Source organism: Piliocolobus tephrosceles, chromosome 6, assembly GCF_002776525.5.
Source record: "Piliocolobus tephrosceles isolate RC106 chromosome 6, ASM277652v3, whole genome shotgun sequence".
Taxonomy (NCBI): domain Eukaryota; kingdom Metazoa; phylum Chordata; class Mammalia; order Primates; family Cercopithecidae; genus Piliocolobus; species Piliocolobus tephrosceles.
The window spans coordinates 86463091-86485028 of NC_045439.1; the positions used below are offsets into that span (position 1 = coordinate 86463091).

A 21938-nucleotide genomic window follows, 5' to 3' on the forward strand; every position below is an offset into this window, starting at 1 on the left:
CCTAATAAGGATGTATTTGTGTATAACTTATTTCACAATTTTTAAAAGTAAAAATAGGCCAAGCACAGGGGCTCATGTCTATAATCCTAGCACTTTGGGAGGTTGAAATGAGAGGATGACTTGAGGCCAGGAGTTTAACACCAGCCCGAACAACATAGGGAGACTACATTTATACAAAAAGTTTAAAAATTAGCCGGGCATGGTGGCATGTACCTGTAGTCCTAGCTACTCAGAAGGCTAGGATAGGAGGATCGTTTCAGCCCACAAGCTGGAGGGTATGTTGAGCTACAATCGTGCCACTGCACTCCAGTCTGGGCAACAGAGCGAGGCTGAGACAGGCAGATCATGTGAGGTCAGACCAGCCTGTTCAACACGGCGAAACCCCATCTCTACTAAACATACAAAAATTAGCCAGGTATGGTGGCACACATCCATAATCCCAGCTACGGGAGGCTGAGGCAGGAGAATGGCTTGAATCCAGGAGGTGGAGGTTGCAGTGAGCCGAGATCATGCTGCTGCACTCCAGCCTGGGCGACAAAAGTAAGACACCAACTCAAAAAAAAAAAAAAAAAGTAAAAATAAAGACTAAAAATGACACCTTATTAAGAATGGAATAAAAGAAAAGAGAGCTAAGATAACACTCACGGCCACAGAGAGCAAGAAAAATCCACGACAAATTCCTTGTCTTAGGCTCCCATTACACTCCTCCCCCCATTTTTAACTTTATGTAGACTGCTGCCCATCTGGTAACACACTCATTCTTCAGACACATCACAATGCACATGATCAGATTACAGCTTTCTTTACCTTAAGGATGTCTTCAACCATCACACAGCCCTTTCCAAATTCCCCATGTAGATAAAATTTAGCTTTTCTAGATATCCATCGCCACCCAAATAAACCATCTCTTAAAATGGGCTACTAATACAAATGACTCTTGTTTGTTTGCTCACTCGCTCTCTCACATGCAAGCAGAATTCATCATTACTTTTAAATGCAGAAAATTTTAAAATAATAGCCTAATTAGAGTGTTCTCCACAAATTAATTTGAAAACCTGGAAATGGTAGTTTTTTAACAGAAAATTATGACAAAATCTTGAAAGAATAAATTTTAGCAAAACGACCACATCAATTCAGATAAATCCAGATTGGCTATATAAACAGTCTGTTGCGCACTTTCAGCACAATGAAATCTAACCCCTTCAAGCAGTGACATCAGATTCCACATTCTCAACCTTCTCACCTTTCCGAAGGCAGATGCTCCAGCACAGATGTGTGTGTAATTGAACTGCTTCTGAGTTGCCAAAATCAATGGTGTCAGTTCCTCTGAGAATTAAACACATTTGATAAAAAATATTTTGGAATACTTTCATAATCATATATTCAAGCATAATTTACACATGACATTTTTTTCCACTGGAAAACCTCACCTGGAAGTAGGCCTCTGTACGCATCATGCTGAGCCACCAGAACTTTTGCTATGCCTGCTACTTTACAGAGATCTTGCGCCACCTGTGATTAAAAGATAAGTTCCTAATTATCCATCTATCAGAAATATACAAATAAAGCCATCATTATAAATATCAACAGATCATAAAATCTTAATGGCCAAATGTAAAAATTATTCTTATTAGCAAAAGGGCCAGTTAAGAATTAAAATATATTCTGGCTCAAGCCTGTAAACCCAGCACTTTGAGAGGCTGAGGCAGGCGGATCACTGGAGTCAGGAGTTTGAGACCAGCCTGGCCAACATGGTGAAACCTCATCTCTACTAAAAATACAAAAATTAGCTAGGCATGGTGGCGGGTGCCTGTAATCCCAGCTACTTGGTCGGCTGAGGCAAAAGAATCACTTGAACCCAGGAGGCGGAGGTTACAGTGAGCCAAGATCACACCACTTTACTCCAGACTGGGCAAAAGAGTGAAACTCAGTCTCAAACAAACAAACAAAAAAAAAGAATTAAAATATTAAGGGCCGGGCGCGGTGGCTCAAGCCTGTAATCCCAGCACTTTGGGAGGCCGAGACGGGCGGATCATGAGGTCAGGAGATCGAGACCATCCTGGCTAATACAGTGAAACCCCATCTCTACTAAAAAATACAAAAAGCTAGCTGGGTAAGGTGGCGGGCGCCTGTAGTCCCAGCTACTCGGGAGGCTGAGGCAGGAGAATGGCGTAAACCCGGGAGGTGGAGCTTGCAGTGAGCTGAGATCCGGCCACTGCACTCCAGCCTGGGTGACAGAGCGAGACTCCATCTCAAAAAAAAAATTAAAATACATTCCTTAACAAAGAAAATCTAATGCCAATAGATCTTACTACTGACTGACCTTACACTGTCCAACTACCAAGCACTTCAACAAAAATTCCTGCCTTGAAAAAGAAAAGTGCTAATTGACAAACCAAAATCAACATGGCTCTTTATTCAAATTTAGTTATAAATTGTGCTTTTTACTTTTGGTTCAATCCAAGTGTAAGTTCAATATCCTGGAAATGGTGAAAATGAAGTTCTCTCAGTAACATCCCATTGTCAACCTCTGAGTTCCTGCCCACATACACATATTTATCTATGACAAAGCAAAATATTTCCTATTTTAATTCTTCATTTTTCCTGTTTGGAATCAGAATGGGGTTCTGAGAAAGCTTTGTGATCATTCAGATTTTCTATATTCAGAAGGCAATTAGATTTCCCGTTTTTAAGTATCTTTATTACATCATGGCTGGTTTCCACTTTAGCTAAGTCATATCAGTCACACTATCGTCTTCTGTCCCCTTGTTTACCTCCAAACTGATTCACTGATTCACTGATGAGTAGGATTAAAAGGCTGTGCCTTCTGCTACCCTCATATGAACTGTTAGCTTGCAACAATATTCACTGAAGAAAGGACGCACTGCAAAAATACCTCTGCTAAACCAAGTATTCACCGGCATACCATTTTGTACTACAGAGGCCCTTTATTATGGATGCAGCAGAATTTAGCTTCTCAAACTTTAAGAGAATTCTCAATTAAGAAACTCAGTTAATTGCAATGTAGCTGCATAGCACCATGGGATAGAAAATGGGGCAGAATTTTCCCATTGAAACTCTCTTGTTTTTACTGGAAAAAACTGCTGGCATTATACAGAAGAATAACTTGCTGTTTATGACAAAGAGCTGAATAAAATGCTATAAAGCTGAACTCTATTAATGATCTCTTCATACAGGTACTGGTTGTTTATGACAAAGAGCTGAATAAAATGCTATAAAGCTGAACTCTATTAATGATCTCTTCATACAGGTACTGGTTGTTTTCTTTAAAATTAGAACGTGACAGGTTAGGACTGTAACTGAGTACAGAAGATGATTTCTATTTTGATTCTTCTCAAAGTAGTATAAAGTATCAAAGTATTTTTACAGTAACATTACAACAATTATTTTAAATCACAGCAAAACAAACAACAAATCACAAATTCCTACACATCCAAAAACAGGGAAACCAAAAAGATGGCTTAGCCATCATATACTGTGGCTAATACATACATACAAATAGATAGCTTAGCCATCACACATCACACATTGTGGCTGAATCAACTATGTAAGATTTTATAGTTGTTAGCAGGAATTGGGTAAAGAAACCCACATAACTAAACATAAACCCACCATAATATGTTCTTTTAAGATATCAATTTCACGTAAAAAATTAGAAGCAACACCAGCAGTATGAACCTGCATTCTCATATGCTCTGAATTACTGTTATTTTTAATATTTTTTTTTTTTTTTTGACAGTCTCACTTTGTCACCCAGGCTGGAGTGCAGTGGTACAATCTCTGCTTACTGCAACCTCTGCCACCCAGGTTCAAGTGGTTCTCGTGCCTCAGCCTTCCAAGTAGCTGGGACTACAGGCATGTACCACACCGGCTAATTTTCATATTTTTAGTAGAGACAGGGTTTCACCATGTTGCCCAGGCTGGTCTCAAACACCTGACCTCAAGTGATCCACCCACCTCAGCCTCCCAAAGTCCTGAGATTACAGGCATAAGCCACCATGCCCAGCCAGCATCATTTATTTAATAAAACATAAAATCCTCAAAACACACTCCCTTCAGATTTATTCCTCTGTGAAGTTTAAGCCCCCAACTACACGCTCAGCAACTCCTATACCATGTGAGAGGGAACTGGTGGCTCAAGCTATGTAAGCTTAATTGAAGCACTCATCTACATTGCAGCTCAGTGGCACAGACCCTGCAAATCATATCCTAGCACCTTTCTAGAGGGTTAGTGTCCCAAGCTGTTATCATCTGATTTCAACAATAACAACAACAACAACAACAACAAAAACCAAGAACATCTTTTAGTACCAGCTAGAGTTTGGAAAGAATAGTACTTAACATTCAAATTCTTCTACCAATTAAAAATTAACATCCATAATACATTGTCCAGATTTACCACTTTCAGGAATTAGAAGCAATTAGCAAGTATATTCATCAACACAAAAAAGAGATCAGCTATTAACCTCTAAGGGGACTCAAATATTATCATTCTACTTGGTACCTGATGGCACATGATGGTGCCAGTGGAACTAAATCAAGTATTCTACCTCATTTCAAAAGATAAAATACTTAGTGAGGAAATCTTTTAGTTCCTTTTTCACACATAGTAATGGTTGTGACACTGGCCATTTAATGAGGATTAGAGACCAGTTTGGGTTACAGTCCTCAACATAATTCTCTGTTGCCATCTCTTCCTGTGTCTTGATGGAAATTATATTTGCTATGGCTGACCTTAAAAATTTCTCACCTTGTCACATTTCGTTCCAGCTACTAAGCAGGACACTTCACCTCCAAGGCGTGTGGCTGCAGTAATCGTATTTAAAGTAATGGGTGCTAGGGAATCATTTGCATGCTCAGCTATTACCAGGGTACTCTGAAATCGTAGCAATGAGGCCTAAAAAGAGAAAAAAGGAAAAAAAAGAAGGTGAAGAATGTTATCACAGGTGTTTTTTTACTCTAATTGTTAAGCATGTAAGCTTTAAAGAAAACTATTCTGTACACAATACTGTTCTATAAATTTATTTATAAAATACTTGTTCAATATTGAAAATCTAGCTATTTGTGTCTACCACTGTACTACTAATATTCTTTTTTTCTTTTCTTTTTTTTTTTTGAGACGGAGTCTTGCTCTGTCGCCCAGGCTGGAGTGCAGTGGCGCGATGATGGCTCACTGCAAGCTCCGCCTCCCAGGTTCATGTCATTTTCCTGCTTCAGCCTCCCGAGTAGCTGGGACTACAGGCACCCACCAACACATCAGCTAATTTTGTTTTTGTACTTTCAGTAGAGACATGGTTTCACTGTGTTAGCCAGGATGGTCTCCATCTCCTGACCTCGTGATCCGCCTGCCTCAGCCTCCCAAAGTGCTGGAATTACAGGCGTAAGCCATCGCACACGGCCTACTAATATTCTTATCTAATAAAAATAAAACGCAAATTAGCCTTCTATCGTTAGGAAAAATGTTTAATTACTTCAAAACAACTTTCCCACTAATCTACATCTGATAAGAAACTACTATATAACTAAATGTAAATTTCTTAGACAGAACATATTAACTACCTAACTAGGAACTGGTTAAATTCTACTACCAATTACATTCGGTTACATACATACTGTACTCCTACAGTACAGGAGTACAGTATAATCAGAAATAATGAGTTTGAAATCAGTCACAAAAGTTGATCCCTATTGCTTCAGTCAAAATGCATTCAGTACCAAAATAATTGATAATGGAAATGTGTTTTTAAAAAATGACACTAAACAGCAATTTTGCCAGGTTTTGACTGTTCAAATATGCTCTGGATTCAAAAAAGGAAGCTTGCAGACAGTATACTGGAACCAACCAATATCCAGCCCTATCTAATGCAGACGATCAAGAAACCACCAATCACTCATGGTCATGTGAAATAATTTCAAACACAAGGAACACAGAGATGAACAAGAATGGTCCCTGTGCTCAAATATTTCACAGGAAATTAGACTTGCTCACATACAATTATAAAATAGAACAGTTTTTCAAATAATGAAGAGATCCAAAATGTTGAAGGCTACAGATCATGAAGCAGAGTCAAGTGGGGAAGAAAGGAAGGAAGTTCAGGTGTTCCTATCATGTGAAAAGATGAGGAATGGCACCATAGGCATGAGGAAAAAATAAAATACTGGAACTATTCTTGTGGAAAATGGCAAAGAAAAGTGAGAAAAAGAGGAACTGTGGATCAAATGGCGTGGTTGTGTGGCTTAATTCAGCAATAACCTTAAGCTCTGGAGTTGGAGTGAAGAAAGCATAGCATGAAATTTACCCAGAGTTGGAAACTTAAAAGGAGGGTATGAATTGAAGGGACGTCAGGACAATTCCTGGAATGAAATGAAAGTTCTTAGAAAGCAAATACCGGACAGGTGCGGTGGCTCAAGCCTGTAATCCCAGCACTTTGGGAGGCTGAGACGGGTGGATCACGAGGTCAGGAGATCGAGACCATGCTGGCTAATACAGTGAAACCCCGTCTCTACTAAAAAATACAAAAAACTAGCCGGGCGAGGTGGCAGGCGCCTGTAGTCCCAGCTACCTGGGAGGCAGAGGCAGGAGAATGGCGTAAACCCAGGAGGCAGAGCTTGCAGTGAGATGAGATCCGGCCACTGTACTCCAGCCTGGGCCACAGAGCGAGACTCTGTCTCAAAAAAAAAAGAAAGTAAATACCATACCTGTTTGTATTTTGCATCCCCAGAATCAAATACAATATTTCTTTTCCAATGAATATCTGCAGAATTAATTATATGGTACCTTTTCTTTTTTCACTGGAAGAGCACCATATTTTGGAAAGGATTTTGTAATTAAGACCCAAAGTAAGTCATTACTTGGGGGTAATAAATAAATAATTAAATAATTAAATAAAATTAATTAAAAATAAAAAATAATAAATTTAAATTATTATTTAAATCACATTTCACAGGAATTGCCAGTAACAAGCTATTTATTACCAATATATATCCAACATCATATTTTTGATTATGTTTCACACATCATTTGCTATAAAAATTGAGATTTCCATCACCATTTGAAGAATAAATCTAAGATTTGGTGGCAGAAGGCCCACACTTGCTGTAAATTATAGTTCTATCATAAGATAAATTAAGTAGTTATTCTAAGGAACTATCAAGCTTTTAGAACTTCCAACTGGAGATTATATGCTTTTTAAAAGATTTATCAAAATTAGATTTATAAGCATAAACAAAAGAATGTATTTAAGAACACACTCAGTCCATCTATCTGATCAATTTTTACTAAGCATTATATACATCATAAACGTACTCTATTTTATTGACTCCTTTATAATTTTTAAAATATTAAACTTCCTTCTAATTCAATGTTTTACATTCCATTTCTCAGATACCAACTAGAGAGAAGCTACAGCCTCTAGGCATGGTTATGTGGCTAATTCAGCAATAATGGTTGTGTGGAACTAGAGCAGAAGAAATTGGCCAGAACCTTTAAAATGTTATTCTACAATCTAAAGCCCATCTGCAAATTTAGGAAGATGAATCAGATTAGAGATTTTTTTTTTTTTTTTTTTTGAGAGATTCTCGCTCTGTTGCCCAGGCCTGAGTGCAGTGGCATGCTCTTGACTCACTGCAACCTCTCCCTCCAGCGTTCGAGTGTTTCTCCTGCTTCAGCCTGCCAGGTAGCTGGGATTACAGGCATGCACTATGACCCCCAGCTAATTTTTGCATTTTTAGTAGAGAGTGGGGTTTCACCATGTTAGCCAGGCTGGCCTTGAACTCCTGACCTCAAATGATCTGCCTGCCTCAGCCTCCCAAAGTCCAGGGATTACAGATTGAGCCACCGCGCCCAGCCAAGGTTAGAGATTTTCAAACTGCATCTATATAAGGTTCTAGGAAGCCATCTCAGGAGCCACCACATGGGATAAGGTAGGGACTAGGCATCTACAGCTGCTAGAATGACCCCCTACCCAACTTTGCTTTAACCAGATTAACCAAACTAACATTGATGGAGCACTGTACTAAGCAGTTTTATACATAGTATCTTATTTAAAATTCCTACAAAGTCTATGATGGAGGCACTAGTATTACTCCAACTTCACAGATGAGAAAACTGGAGCTTAGCAGCTACACAGGTAGGAAGCAGAGTCAGGTTATTCTAAGTCCAGGTAGTCTGACTCCAGAGTTTGAGTTCCTAATTACCAGCACACATCAAAGCACCACCATTTTTAGCTATTTTATACATGGGTCATTCCTGTAAGATTTTACTTGGCAAACATTCTCGTGCTTAAAAAAGAAAAAAATAGCATTGTCAGAAAGAAAAATATGATCTCAAAAGACCTCTTTCCCTACTTTAAAAATTCTATAACTCTAAAATCCTATTTTAAGTAGAAGAGTAGTATAGAATGTGACTAAAGAGTAAAAAAAAAAAATGCATGTCCAGTATTGAAAAGGTTTCAAAGGGAACACATTTTCATTTTATTATTTTATAACCCATTGCCTCTCTACACTTTAGGATCGATCCTCTTTTAACAATAGTTATGAGAGGAAAAGGAGCCAAATTCTTAAAACATTTAAAGATAACTATTGAAATACTTAATGAGGTAATTGCCTCAAAAGGAATCTCAACCTCTTCAAACACTGCTATTTAAATAAAAATTAACTATGCAGGCCCATGCCACCCATAAATTCTTAGCCACCAGCCTCACCTGCGCTCTCAAAACTGCCTGGCAATGCTACCACAACTTCCTTGTTGGCACTCTCACCCTCCACAGCAATGATTTTAAATATCCTCTCCTGATGTTTCTCTTCTTTCTCTTTTTCTTTTTTAGAAACAAGGTCTCCCTCTGTTACCCAGTCTTGAGTACAGTGGCACAATCATAGCTCTCTATGGCTTCAAACTCCCAGGCTCAAGCGTTCCTCCCATTTCAGCCTCCCAAGTCACTGGGACCACAGGTACATGCCACCATGTCCAGTCAATTATTTATTTTTTGTAGAGACAGGGTCTTGTTATGTTGCCCGGGCTGGTCTTGAACTCCTTGGCTCAAACGATCCTCCCACCTTGGCCTCCCAAAGTGCTGGGATTACAGGCATGAGCCACCATGCCTGCCTCCTGATGTTTCTTAAACAGCCAACACATTCTGCCCCCTAATCTTAGAAGGCAGCCTCACTTCCTACTTCACAATGACAGCTGAAGCCATCAGGGTGGACCTGATTTCCTTTCCTGATACTCAACACAGAAATTCCTGTCCTTGCCCTATCACAATGGAAGCCGCTGTGGATCCTTTCTCCTGGGTCTAATCTCTTCATCTGGGATCTAGATTCCACTCTCTCGCATCTACTCAGAGACTTTCTGTAATCTGCACTTCCCAGTCATGTCTCCAGCTTCTCCCTTTACCCTGGTTCCTTCTCATCAACACTTAAACATGATTGAGCCTCTCCCCATTCACAACAATTCTGCTAAAAAGCCACAACCCCACATTCCACTCTGACTTCTCTAATTCCTCATTCTCGTTCACTCCTCAATTACTTGCATCTGGTTTCTGCCCTCACCCAAATTACCAACAAACTCTTTTCAGGCTTCACCTTACTTGTTATCTCAGCAATGTTTGAAGTTACTGACTACTCCCTTCTGCCTTCCATGGCTTAACTTCACCCCTATATAAGAATGGCTCAAATATTATATATATATAAATCTCAAATGGGGTTCAAATCTCTTTCCTAAGTGCTAGACTTATAATAAGGTTACATCTGTGTATCTGAGTGCTTAACTTGCCTGTCTCATCAAACACTTTCCATCTCAGCAAATTTAAACCTTAACTCATGTTTTCCCTCTGTTCCTCCAGCCCCTATACTGTTACTTCTCCAGACTTCAAGCTGCCCAAACCGTGATCAGAGAATCATCTCTGGGTTTTCTCTCAACTTTACATCCAACCAACCACTCAAGTCATAACAATTCTTCCTTTTAAAGAGAGCTACTCATAAATCCATTCACTTCTCTCCATCGTCAATGCCAATATTCTGGTGCAGGCCATTATCCTTCTCCTCTATTATCCCACACAGTCTCCCACCCCAGCTTTTCTAACCTACAATTCTGCTTCCTACCAATCCATTTCTCCCAGTGATCTTTCCATGACACAAATATAACATGTTATTCTCCCCCGCTTAAAACACGACTGTTGCTTCCTGCCTCCTCTGGATATGGTAAACTAGACTCCTTAGGTTGGTTTACCATGTGTTTATTTTATGGCCTGATCTACCTCTCTAACCATATATCCCTCACTCCATTTATTCCTAATTTTCAGATACTTGAACTTGCCCTGCTCTCTCAGACTTCCAGCCTTCCCACACATTGCTCCCACTGCCTAGTGGACCTCTTTCCCTGTTACCCTACTGAATTCCAATTAATCATCCTTAGGTTTTCTGCTGGAAGGTCAATTCCTCCAAAAAGCATTAGTACAGTTGCAGTGGTAAAGGGTACAGGCTCTGGAGCCAGCCACGTTGCCCAGGTTTGAATCCCACATCCACCATAACTTCTCAGTACCTCAGTTCTCTGACTGTAAAATGGAGATGATGATAATATTAATATCTCATAGAGTTGTCGTGAGGGTAAAATTAATAAATGTAAAGCTCTTGGAATGATGCCTGGAACATATTAAATCTTCAATAAATGTTAGCTACACATAAAAGCTTTCTTTGGACCATCTCGGACTAGTTAGCTTTGCTAGCACCAACATGGTACCCTGTAATTGCCTTTATTACAGCACTTATCACACCTGATTATATTCACCTGATTGTCTTGTCGTCCTCCTTTGATACTGAGTACAGGAGTAACGTCTGATATTTCTTTTTTTTTTCTTTTTGAGGCAGAGTCTGGGTCTGTCGCCCAGGCTGGAGTGCAGTGGCGCCATCTTGGCTCACTGCAAGCTCTGCCTCCCAGGTTCACGCCATTCTCCTGCTTTAGCCTCCCGAGAAGCTGGGATTACAAGCGCCCGCCACCATGCCCGGCTAATTTTTTTGTATTTTTAGTAGAGACGGGGTTTCACAATGTTAGCCAGGATGGTCTCGACCTCCTCACTTCATGATCCACCGGCCTCGGCCTCCCAAAGTGCTGGGATTACAGGCGTTAGCCACCACGCCTGGCCGCAATGTCTGATATTTCTTACCTCTATAACCCTTGACTCTAGTAACCAGCACAGAGCTGACTCCCAATAAGTGAACTGAATATTGTTTTTATAGAACTCTTCATTGGCCAGGAGCAGTGGCTCACGCCTGTAATCCCAGCAATTTGGGAGGCCAAGGCTGGTGGATTACCTGAGGTCAGGAGTTCCAGACCAGCCTGGCTAGCAGAGTGAAACCGCATTTCTCCTAAAAATACGAAAATTAGCTGGGCATGGTGGCACACGCCATAGTCCCAGCTACTCTGGAGGCTCAGGCACAAGAATCATTTGAACCCTGGAGGCAGATGTTGCAGTGAGCTGAGATCGCACCACTGCACTCCAGCCTAGGTGACAGACACTCCATCTCAAACCAAACAAAAAAAACAAAACAAGAAAACACTCTTCATCAAAAGAATGAGAAGACAAGCCATAGACTGGAACAAAATATGTGCAAAAGACATATCTGATAAAAGACTTATCTAAAATATATAAAGAACCCTTAAAATTCAACATAAGAAACGAACAACCCGATTTAAACAAGGGGAAAGGATCTGAACAGATACCTCACCAAAGAAGATGGCCAAAAAGCATATGAAAAGGTGCTCAACATAAAGATGCTCACTAGGAAATTGCAAATTAAAATGAGATACCACTACACACTTATTAGAATGGTAAAAAACCAAAATACTGACAATACCAAATGCTAGTAAGGATGTGGAACAACACAAACTCTCATTCATTGCTAGTAAAAATGCAAACTGGTACAGCCACTTTGGAAGACAGTTTGGCAGTTTCTTACAAAACTAAACATAATCTTACCATACAATCTAGCGACTGCACTCCTTTGTACATACCCAGAAGAGTTGAAACTTAGGTCCACACAAAAACCAGATGTCTACAGCAGCTTTATTCATAACTGCCAAAACTTGGAAGTAACCAAAATGTCCTTCAGCAGGTGAACAAATATTCATACAATGGAATCTTATTCAGCAGTAAAAAGCAATGAAAAAGACATGGAGGAACCTTAAATGCATATTACTTAATGAAAAAAAAACAGTCTGAAAAGGCTACATGCTGTCTAATCCCAACTATATGACATTCTGCTAAAAGCAAAACTACAGAAACAGTAAAAAGATCAGCAGCTGCCAGGGATTAGGAGAACAAAGCATAGAGTTCTTTTGTTTTTGTTTTTTTCTGGGGGGATCAGGAGTGGGGGCAGTGAAACTGTTCTGTATGATATAATAATGGTAGATACCTGTCATTATACATTTGTCCAAACTCATAGAAGGTACAACACAAAGAGTGAATCCTAATGTAAACTATGGACTCTTGACAATGCTGATGTCAATGTAAATTCATTAATTGTAACAAATGGACAACTCTGGTGCTGTACATTGACAGTGGAGGAGGTTGTGGGTGTGTGGACCAGGAGGACTCTCTGTACTTTCCACTGGATTTTGCTGTGAAACTAAAACTGCTCTAAAAAACAAAATCTATTTTCAAAAAATGTTATTTTTAGAGACAGTGTCTTGCTATGTTGCCCAGGCTGGCCTCCAACTCCTGGGCTCAAGGGATCCTCCTGCCTCAGCCTCCTGAGTAGCTAGGACTACAAATGTGTACTACAACACAGGCTAAACTCTAATTTAAAAAAAAAAAAACTTCTGCCAGGTGTGGTGGCTCATGACTGTAATCCCAGCACTTTGGGAGGCCGAGGCAAGTGGATCACCTGAGGTCAGGAGTTCGAGATCAGTGTGGTCAACATGGTGAAACCCCATCGTCTCTACTAAAAATACAAAAATTAGCTGGGCATGGTGGCGGGCACCTGTAATCCCAGCTCCTCAGGAGGCTGAGGCAGGAGAATCGCTTGAACCAAGGAGGCGGAGGTTGCAGTGAGCCGAGATTGCACCCTTGCACTCCAGGCTGGGAGACAAAGCAAGACTCCATCTCAAGAAAAAAAAAAAAAAAGAATTTAAATGTAAGACCTCGAACTATTAAAATCCAAGAAGAAAATGTAGGAAATGGCATTCTGGACATAGGCCCTGTCAAAGATTTCATGATGAACACTCCAAAAGCAATAGCAACAAAAATAAAAATTTACAAGACAGACCTAATTAAACTAAAGAGCTTCTGCACAGCAAAATAAACTAAACTATCAACAAAGTAAACAGACAACCTACAGAATGGTAAAAAAAAATTTGCGAACTATGCATCTGACAAACCTCTAATAACCAGAATCTATAAGGGACTTAAATCAACAGTAAAAAACAACCCTATTAAAAAATGGGCAATGGACATCAACAGACACTTCTCATATGTGGTCAATAAGCACATAAAAAAATGCTCAACATAACTAATCATTAGAGAAATGCAAATAAAAACCACAATGAGACATCTCACACCAGTCAGAATGGCTATTATTTAAAACTCAAAAAACAACAGATGTTGGCGAGGTTGCAGAGAAAAGGGAACGCTTATGTACTGCTGGTGAGAATGTAAATTAGTTCAGCCACTGTGGAAAGCAATGTGGCGATTTCTCAAAGAACTTAGAAAGTTCGACCCAGTAATACCATAATTGGGTATATACCCAAAGGAATATGAACCATTCCACCATAAAGATACATGCATGCAAATGTTCATGGCAGCACTATTCACAATAGCAAAGACATGGAATCAACCTAGATGACCATGCAGGGGATGGACTGGGTAAAGAAAATGTGGTATATACACACCATGGAACTACACAGCCATTAAAAAGAATGAGATCATGGCCTTTAGAGCAACATGGACGGTGCTGGAGGCCATTATCCTAAGTGAATTAATGCAGGAACAGAAAAACCAAACATGGAATGTTCTCTCTCGTAAGTGGCAGCCAAATATCGAGTACATATGAATACAAAGAAGGGAACAATAGATACCTGGGCCTATTTGAGGGTGGAGGGTGGGAGCAGGGTGAGAATAAAAAAAATACCTATTAGGTGCTATGTTCATTACCTGGGCAGCAAAATAATCTGTACACCAAACCCCCAAGACACACGATTTACTCATAATAAATCTGCACAGATACCCTGCAAACCTAAAATTGGCCCAGAAGTTTGAGACCAGCCTGGACAATATAGTAAGACCCTGTTTCTATGAAAGATAAAAATTTAAAAATTAGCCGGATGTGGTGGCGCATTCCTGTAGTCCCAGCTACTTGGAAGGCTGAGATGGAAGGATCATTTAAACCTAGAAGGTTGAGGCTGCAGTGAGTCAAGATCACACCACTGCACTCCAGCCTAGGCGAGAGAGTAAGACTCTACCTCAAAAAAAAAAAAAAAGTTGGGGTAAAAAATAAACAGCAATGATAAATGATTTTAGACAAGACTAAAAAATGAAGTGATGTTTTTATCTAAAGAAAATCCTGAGCCGGGCACGGTGGCTCACGCCTGTAATCCCAGCACTTTGAGAGGCCGAGGTGGGCAGATCACGAGGTCAGGAGATCGAGACCATCCTGGCTAACACGGTGAAACCCTGTCTCTACTAAAAATACAAAAAAATTAGCCAGGCATGGTGGCGGGCGCCTGTGGTCCCAGCTACTTGGGAGGCTGAGGCAGGAGAATGGCATGAACCCGGGAGGCGGAGCTTGCAGTGAGCCAAGATGGCGCCACTGCACTCCAGCCTGGGCGACAGAGTGAGACTACATCTGAAAAAAAAAAAAAAAGGCACCTCAGTGTGCAAATGTAATTTCACAGATATCCTTTCAGTGTTTTCCAGTCCTCTAACAATATAAAACCTCTCCCAAACACCCTCTATGTTCTGTAACAATGACCACACTTAAAATAATGTGTTTCTTCCTCAATCTGTTTGCATCACAAGAGCAGGGACTAGGTCTGTCTTGTTCTCCACTGTGAACTTAGTATCTACTTCTCTGGCACACATTTGTAACCTCAATAAATAATAACTCCTCAATAAGTAATAACTAAATGAAAACTTTTCTTAAAATTATCAAAAACTAAAAAGCAACTGTTTCCTCACTGATAATGTAATCATCTAAACATGTATAAGGGTAACTAAACAGTATATAAACTGTTACATCACTAAAACAGACACCCCATCATGCTTTTAGAGAAGTTCTCTATACTGTTTAGACTTGGTTGCAAATAGTAAAATATGAAGTTTTCTTTCTCATGCCAGCCACATACCCATATAAAGTTGACTGGCCTTTATGAGATAGTATACTTCTTGTGGGCAGGATTTAAAGAGATTATCACCCTCTCTGCACCCTTTCAAAGCCAAACTTCGTGAAAATAATTTCCACAGACACCTACTCTATTACCTCACCTTCCATTTTTTCAATTACCCAAACTGGCTTTACTTCCACAACACTGAATCCAATCTTTCCAAAATCACCAAAAACTTCCTTATGGCTAAGTCCAATGAACACAGTTTGGTCCTTCTCTTGTTGAACCTCAATAGTTTTTTTTTTCCTTGTGGGGGTGGGTGTTAGAGATTGGGTCTTGCTTGCCATGCTGCTCAGGCTGGTCTCCCGGACTCAAGTGATCATCCTGTCTCAGCCACCTGAGTAGCTGTGACTACAGGCACATGACACTGTGCCCAGGGTCAGCCTCATTTTTGACAATGTTTTTGCTTTTCAGTTTTTTAGAGTTCTTCCTGTAACTTGAACTGTATATTCATATAAACTACCACAGATGCCAGAAGAAGAAAAAAAGCTGGAATCTAACTCTCTACCCTTACAAACCCACTCATAACCTAGAGTAGTAAGAATGATTTTAACCTATACCTCCGCCCCAACCATCTTTGGAAACTAGGTGTAATGAGGGTATAGAGGGCAGGGGAGGGTTTTTTGCTTCTTTTTTTTTTTTTTTTTTTTTTGAGACAGAGTCTTGCTCTGTCGCTCAGGATGGAGTGCAGTGGCGCAATCTCAGCTCACTCCAACCTCCACCTCCCAGGTTCAAGCGATTCTCCTGCCTCAGCCTCCTAAGCAGCTGGGATTACAGGCACACACCACCACACCCAGCTATTTTTTGTATTTTTAGTAGAGATGGGATTTTACCGTGTTGGTCAGGCTAGTTTCAAACTCCTGACCTCGTGATTTGCCCACCTTGGCCTCCCAAAGTGCTGGGATTACAGCCGTGAGCCACCACTCCCAGCCGGTTTTTTTGCTTCTTAATTAAAAAAAGAAAAACAGCAAGAATAAGCTATAAAATCTTTCCAAGTCATACCCAAAAGGATAAATAATGTATAAAGTCACCTAGCCCGATTTTAACATACATTTTGTAATTTTTAAAATGTATATTGTATTTCTGTACTTTAAATACTTCCTTTAATCTTTTTAGTAATAAAATAAAGCAGTTTTTAATCATAACCATAAATGTTATATAACATTGACTGTAATACTGAAAACACAGTCAATTTACTTCACTTTAAAAACAGACAGGCTGGGCGCGGTGGCTCACGCCTGTAATCCCAGCACTTCGGAAGGCCAAGGCAAGCAGATCATGAGATCAGGAGATGGAGACCATCCTGGCTAACACAGTGAAACCCCGTCTCTACTAAAAATACAAAAAATTAGCTGGGCGCGGTGGCGGGCACCTGTAGTCCCAGCTACTCGGGAGGCTGAGGCAGGAGAATTGCATGAACCTGAGAGGCGGAGCTTGCAGTGAGCCGAGATCGCACCACAGCACTCCAGCCTGGGCAACAGAGAGAGGCTCCGTTTCAAAAAAAAACAAAACAAAAAGAACAGACAAGACTCTTAGTAGACACATTGGCAGGCATCATAATTTTACTGAATTCATCTTATGCAATAAATTTTCTTTTAGAATCACACCAAAATTGGCTCTCTTCTTTCAGTAGAAATTAAAATTTGCATGCAAATTAGACTTCAATCTTATTCATCAATACTAGACAGAAAAGTGTCATGTTGCTTCACACCAATTTCATAGCTTTTCAATCCTGATATTCCTTCCCACCTGACAATAAACACAGTAACAAGAGTACTCAAATGACCTTGAAACTGTTGTTTCACTCACCACATAAATTTTTTTGCATCTTCTTATTCTTTAATAAATCAATTTCAAGAGCAAATCAATAAAAAAACAACAATAATTAGGATTAATATCATTGCAAGAATATTAACTAATTGCAAATGCCTACCTATTTTCCTCTCACTGTGTTCTCTAGCTCTTTATTATAGATACAAAAACTATCTTTGTTAACAGATGACTTTAAGGACCATTGCCACACACACAAGGATGAAAGACTTTACTCAATGGCACAAATCAGTCAGAACTAAAAATGGAACTTAGATACCAAATGCAAGTCATTGAACTTATATTCTAACAGTTTAACAAAGTGATTTAAAAAACTACATAAAACTTACCAACTTTTTTTGTTTTTGAGACAGCGTCTCACTCTGTTGCGCAGGCTGGAGGGCAGTGGTGCTATCTGGGCTCAATGCAGCCTCAAACGCCCAGGTTCAAGCAATTCTCGTGCCTCAGCCTTCCAAGCAGCTGGGACTACAGGTGTGCACCATGGCGCCTGGCTAATTTTTTTTTTTGATAGAGATGGGGTTTCGCCATGTTGCCTAGGCTGGTCTCGAACTCCTGAGCTCAGGTGATCCATCTGCCTCAGCCTCCCAAAGAGCTGGGATTACAGGTGTCAGCCACCACGGCTGGCCCCATCTTAACCATTTCTAAGTGTATGGTTTAGCAGTGTTAACTATATTCACATTGTTAACAGTTTATGGTAACCTTTAACTATAATTCCTAACTTTATTTTTTTTAATATGGTTTTGGAAATGTATCCTCTTCCTAAATGTATTAATGGTTAGCTACAGAACAATTTTTTTTTATTTCAAGAGTAGGGATTTAAGATAAGCTATTTTGACTTTGTGATATCATAAACATATATATGTAAACAAACAAGAGTCAGATTGAATGGGCCCCACTTTACAAATATGAGAGAACGTGAGCATAAGGTAGAAATGTATTATCCTAAATAAGGATCCATGTATCCATAAATCCATAAATATGCAAGAAGATAATGTTCTTCCTTATAGTAGAATAACTAAAAAATGTAGAAGGTATCATGGAAATAGAAAATCACCATTTTGCATCACAGTAATCATTTCTCAGGTAAAAATCATCAACAGATGCTAAGACTGGGTAAAAGTCTGATGAGAAATAGGAGAGTCACATAGTCTCAATATATCTCCTCATAAATTAGTTAAAAATTACAAAAGGAGGAGTATTAACTTGACAGTGGAGAAACCTGGCAAACAACACATTGGCTAAGTAACTAAAGTTAGCATTACCACTAATGGGATAAACCAACATTAAGTACCTCCTAATATGATGCACGGGGAACACAATACCACTTTTGTGATATTCTCACCAAGAATATATGACGTGAATCCAATCATGAGGAAACACCAGACAAACCCAAATTGAGTGACAGTCTGGAAAACAGAAGGCCTGTACTCTTCAAATACACCAATGTCATCAAACCCAAAGGAAGGCTGAGGAACCTTTCTAACAGAGTAAAAGAGACATGAAAACCACTTGACATCTAGAGTATCTTAGACCAGAATAAGGAAAATTGCTATAAACTGTACTAATGGGACAACTGGCAAAATTGAACATCCAGAGATTAGAAAACAGTATTTTATGGTGAAACTTCCAGATATTGCCAATTACAGTGTAGTTAGAAAGTGAACCTCTTTGTTCTTTTAAAATATCACTGAATTATTTAGGAGTAAAGGGTACATTTGCAACATACTTTCAAATGGTTCAGACAGATAGTATTATGTATGTATGCGGAAAGATAAAGCACATGTGTCAAACTGCTAACACGATGGGAAAACCAGGGGAAGGGTTTTGAGATTTCTCTGTACTATTCTTGCAACTTTTCTGTAAGTGCAAATATTTCAAAATTTAAAAAGTTAAATACGGGTATATGTCCCTATTAATTTATAGGTCCACTTTAGAAGTGTTGCCACCATTTCTTTTTTGCTAGAATTTCAAATCTCTCCAACATTCTTAATGACTTTAAAACAGCTATTCTACTTAGCTTGACTTCAAATTTTAAAAATAAGTCAAGGTCAAAGTCTTTGGCAAACCATAATGAATATCTGGAAGTAATGTCTAACACATTAGCCAATGATGGGGATAGTAAGAATTACTTAATCATTCCATTTTTTTCTGTTAGCGCTACAAAATTACTGAGTTCTAAATTCCATCCCCCACCACAATTATAATTTCACTTAGGCCAGACTTGTAATCTGTCCACAAAACTGTTTTCCAACTGCTGCATAGAGCAGCATTCTTCTGGCTCAGGTTCCCAGAATTTCCCCAAATTCATGACTTTCACTTGTTTATGTCTAGATCCCCCAACGGGAGAAAATATGTCTTGAGGGGAAGACAGGACACTAACATGAAAGACATGGGTTTGAACTTTTTTTTTTTTTTTTTTTGAGACGGAGTCTTGCTCTGTTGCCCAGGCTGGAGTGCAGTGACTGGATCTCAGCTCACTGCAAGCTCCGCCTCCCAGGTTCATGCCATTCTCCTGCCTCAGCCTCCCGAGTAGCTGGGGCTACAGGCGCCCGCCACCTCGCCCGGCTAGTTTTTTGTATGTTTTAGTAGAGACGGGGTTTCACCGTGTTAGCCAGGATGGTCTCGATCTCCTGACCTCATGATCCGCCCGTCTCGGCCTCCCAAAGTGCTGGGATTACAGGCTTGAGCCACCGCACTCGGCCGGGTTTGAACTCTTTAGGGGAAGGCAGGGTCAGGACTTTTTATCAAACAAGGAATACGCACAAGAAAAAAGATGTCTACAGCCAGGCGCGGTAGCTCAGGCCTGTCATTCCAGGACTTTGGGAGGCCTAGGCAAGTGGATCACTTAAGGCCAAGAGTTCAAGACCAGCCTGGGCGATATGGCAAAACCCCGTCTCTACCAAAAAAAAAAAAAACTTAGCCAGGAGTGATGACGCACACCTGCGGTCCCAGCTTCTCGGGAAGCTGAGGTGGGAGAATCGCTTGAACCTGGGAGGCGAAGGTTGCAGTGAGCCCATATCGTGCCACTGCACTCCACTCTAGCATGGGCAACAGAGTCAGACCTTGTCTCTTTAAAAAAAAAAAAAGTCTACTGTCTACAGACATCTAGAAAAAGCTCCAGCTATGCCTCAGAGAAAAATCCCAGGAGTGGATGGGAAAATATTCATGCACAGAAAAAAAAGAAAAAAAAAAGGAGAAAAGGTACAAACCATCAGGTAAGTTTCTGACCCAGGTTTACCAATCTTGTTTCTCATTTCACCTAAATGTAAACTAGGAAAACTACAGAATCCACAATATAAATTATTGTTACTTGACTTGTGCCTGGTCAGTTTCCAAATACTACTCTCCTACATCATGAGAACAAAAATATGTTTCCTATCAGTCCTTCTCACAACAGAAGAGAAAAACGTGGTTTGTCACTAATGAAACACTGAAAATGTATCAGTGTCACCAGTTAAGCTATTTAACCTACAATCTGCTGGTTAAAAGCAGGTCAGCCTGCAGCATATAAAAAGACGTCTGCCTTTCAAAACTGGCTAAAGCTGTCAAATCGGATCACAGGTTTTACAAATACAATCGCCTAAACTCAGCCCTGCTCCATAAACCAGAAAGCAGAGCCAGCTTCCATAATTGGCCACGCCGCCTCCCACCCCACCCCCCACCCCCGCCCTTGACAGTGAGTGGGTCGGAGCAGCCACAAGGCGCCCAAAGTGTTTAATTCTTCCAGAAATGCCGGCCTCCGGGAGGAATCCAGGTTTGAAACTGTCCCCAATAGGGCATTCCCCGGCGACATTTTGCTCCCTCGGGTGTGGAGCAAGTGTGGAGGGCCTGGCGGCCCGAAAGTGTCCAGAGTGAACGACAAATGTGGGAAGCGTCAGGGCAGAGAGTGGGCCAGGAGAAGGGACAGCAGACGTTCAAATTCACACCATTCGGAGTCACCCTGACCCCCAACCTCTGACTTCTGCCCCGAACTGGCGGCTCCGAAGGAGTCCAGGACAGGCCCCAGAACTTTGGACCCAAGTCCCAGGCGGGGAGCGGCCTGTGGGCGCGTGGGCTGGTCTGGTCTGAGGGGCCAGTGACGTTTGCAAGACCCTATAGGGACGGCGGGTTGACGGGGGACCGTCCCTGGGTTCGCCTTCCCAGTCTGGACTCACCGCCCGTCGGAGCTGCCCCGGAGCCGCAGCTCGGAACATGTTCTCTGCTTCCGCCGCAACCTCAGCCTCACAGCAACCCAGTGCCCGGCCAACTGGCGTCGCCTCAGCCAGTCACCCAATGCTCGCGAGACGCGCGAACGAGATCAGACGCCCTAGGCCGGGAGCGCGAGCCCGCGGTTCCCGCCTGCCCATTGGGCGGCTGCGCAGCCAATAGACGGCGGGAAGTTAGGGGCTAGACTGGGAAGTGGGGCAAAGGTGAGGCTATTCCCAGGGGACCTTCGAGTAAGCCCGGGCCGCGGAGCTGCAGAGACAAAACTGGCCACCCGCTTATGATCGAGCTCAGACTGTACTGTCTCACAGCCCCGCAATGGGCAGCATTACTAGAGTGAACTGAAAAACTGAGCTGATCTCGGGGTAAGGTACGAGTGGAGCCTTGCTAACTCCAATTAGATACTTTTCCCATATGCCACTATTTCCCCCTGTATTTCCCCATGGTAGCAATTGTCACATGGGTTGTAATGACCTAAGTACTTGTCTGTGTCACCCATCTGACTAAAGAT

General features: G+C 40.9%; 1 protein-coding gene across 1 annotated transcript in view; it reads right to left on the reverse strand.

Moving 5' to 3' along the window:
• ETFA (electron transfer flavoprotein subunit alpha) overlaps nucleotides 1-21523 on the reverse strand; it is a 102887-nt gene extending 81364 nt beyond the window's left edge. The window contains exons 1-4 of the mRNA XM_023197634.2: nucleotides 21379-21523; nucleotides 4772-4918; nucleotides 1431-1512; nucleotides 1244-1326 (exon numbers count right to left, since the gene is read on the reverse strand). Of these exons, the coding sequence (XP_023053402.1) occupies nucleotides 1244-1326; nucleotides 1431-1512; nucleotides 4772-4918; nucleotides 21379-21417 (351 nt within the window). The 5' untranslated portion in view covers nucleotides 21418-21523. The remainder of the gene's footprint in view (nucleotides 1-1243; nucleotides 1327-1430; nucleotides 1513-4771; nucleotides 4919-21378) is intronic.
• Between the last annotated feature and the right edge of the window lie 415 nt (nucleotides 21524-21938).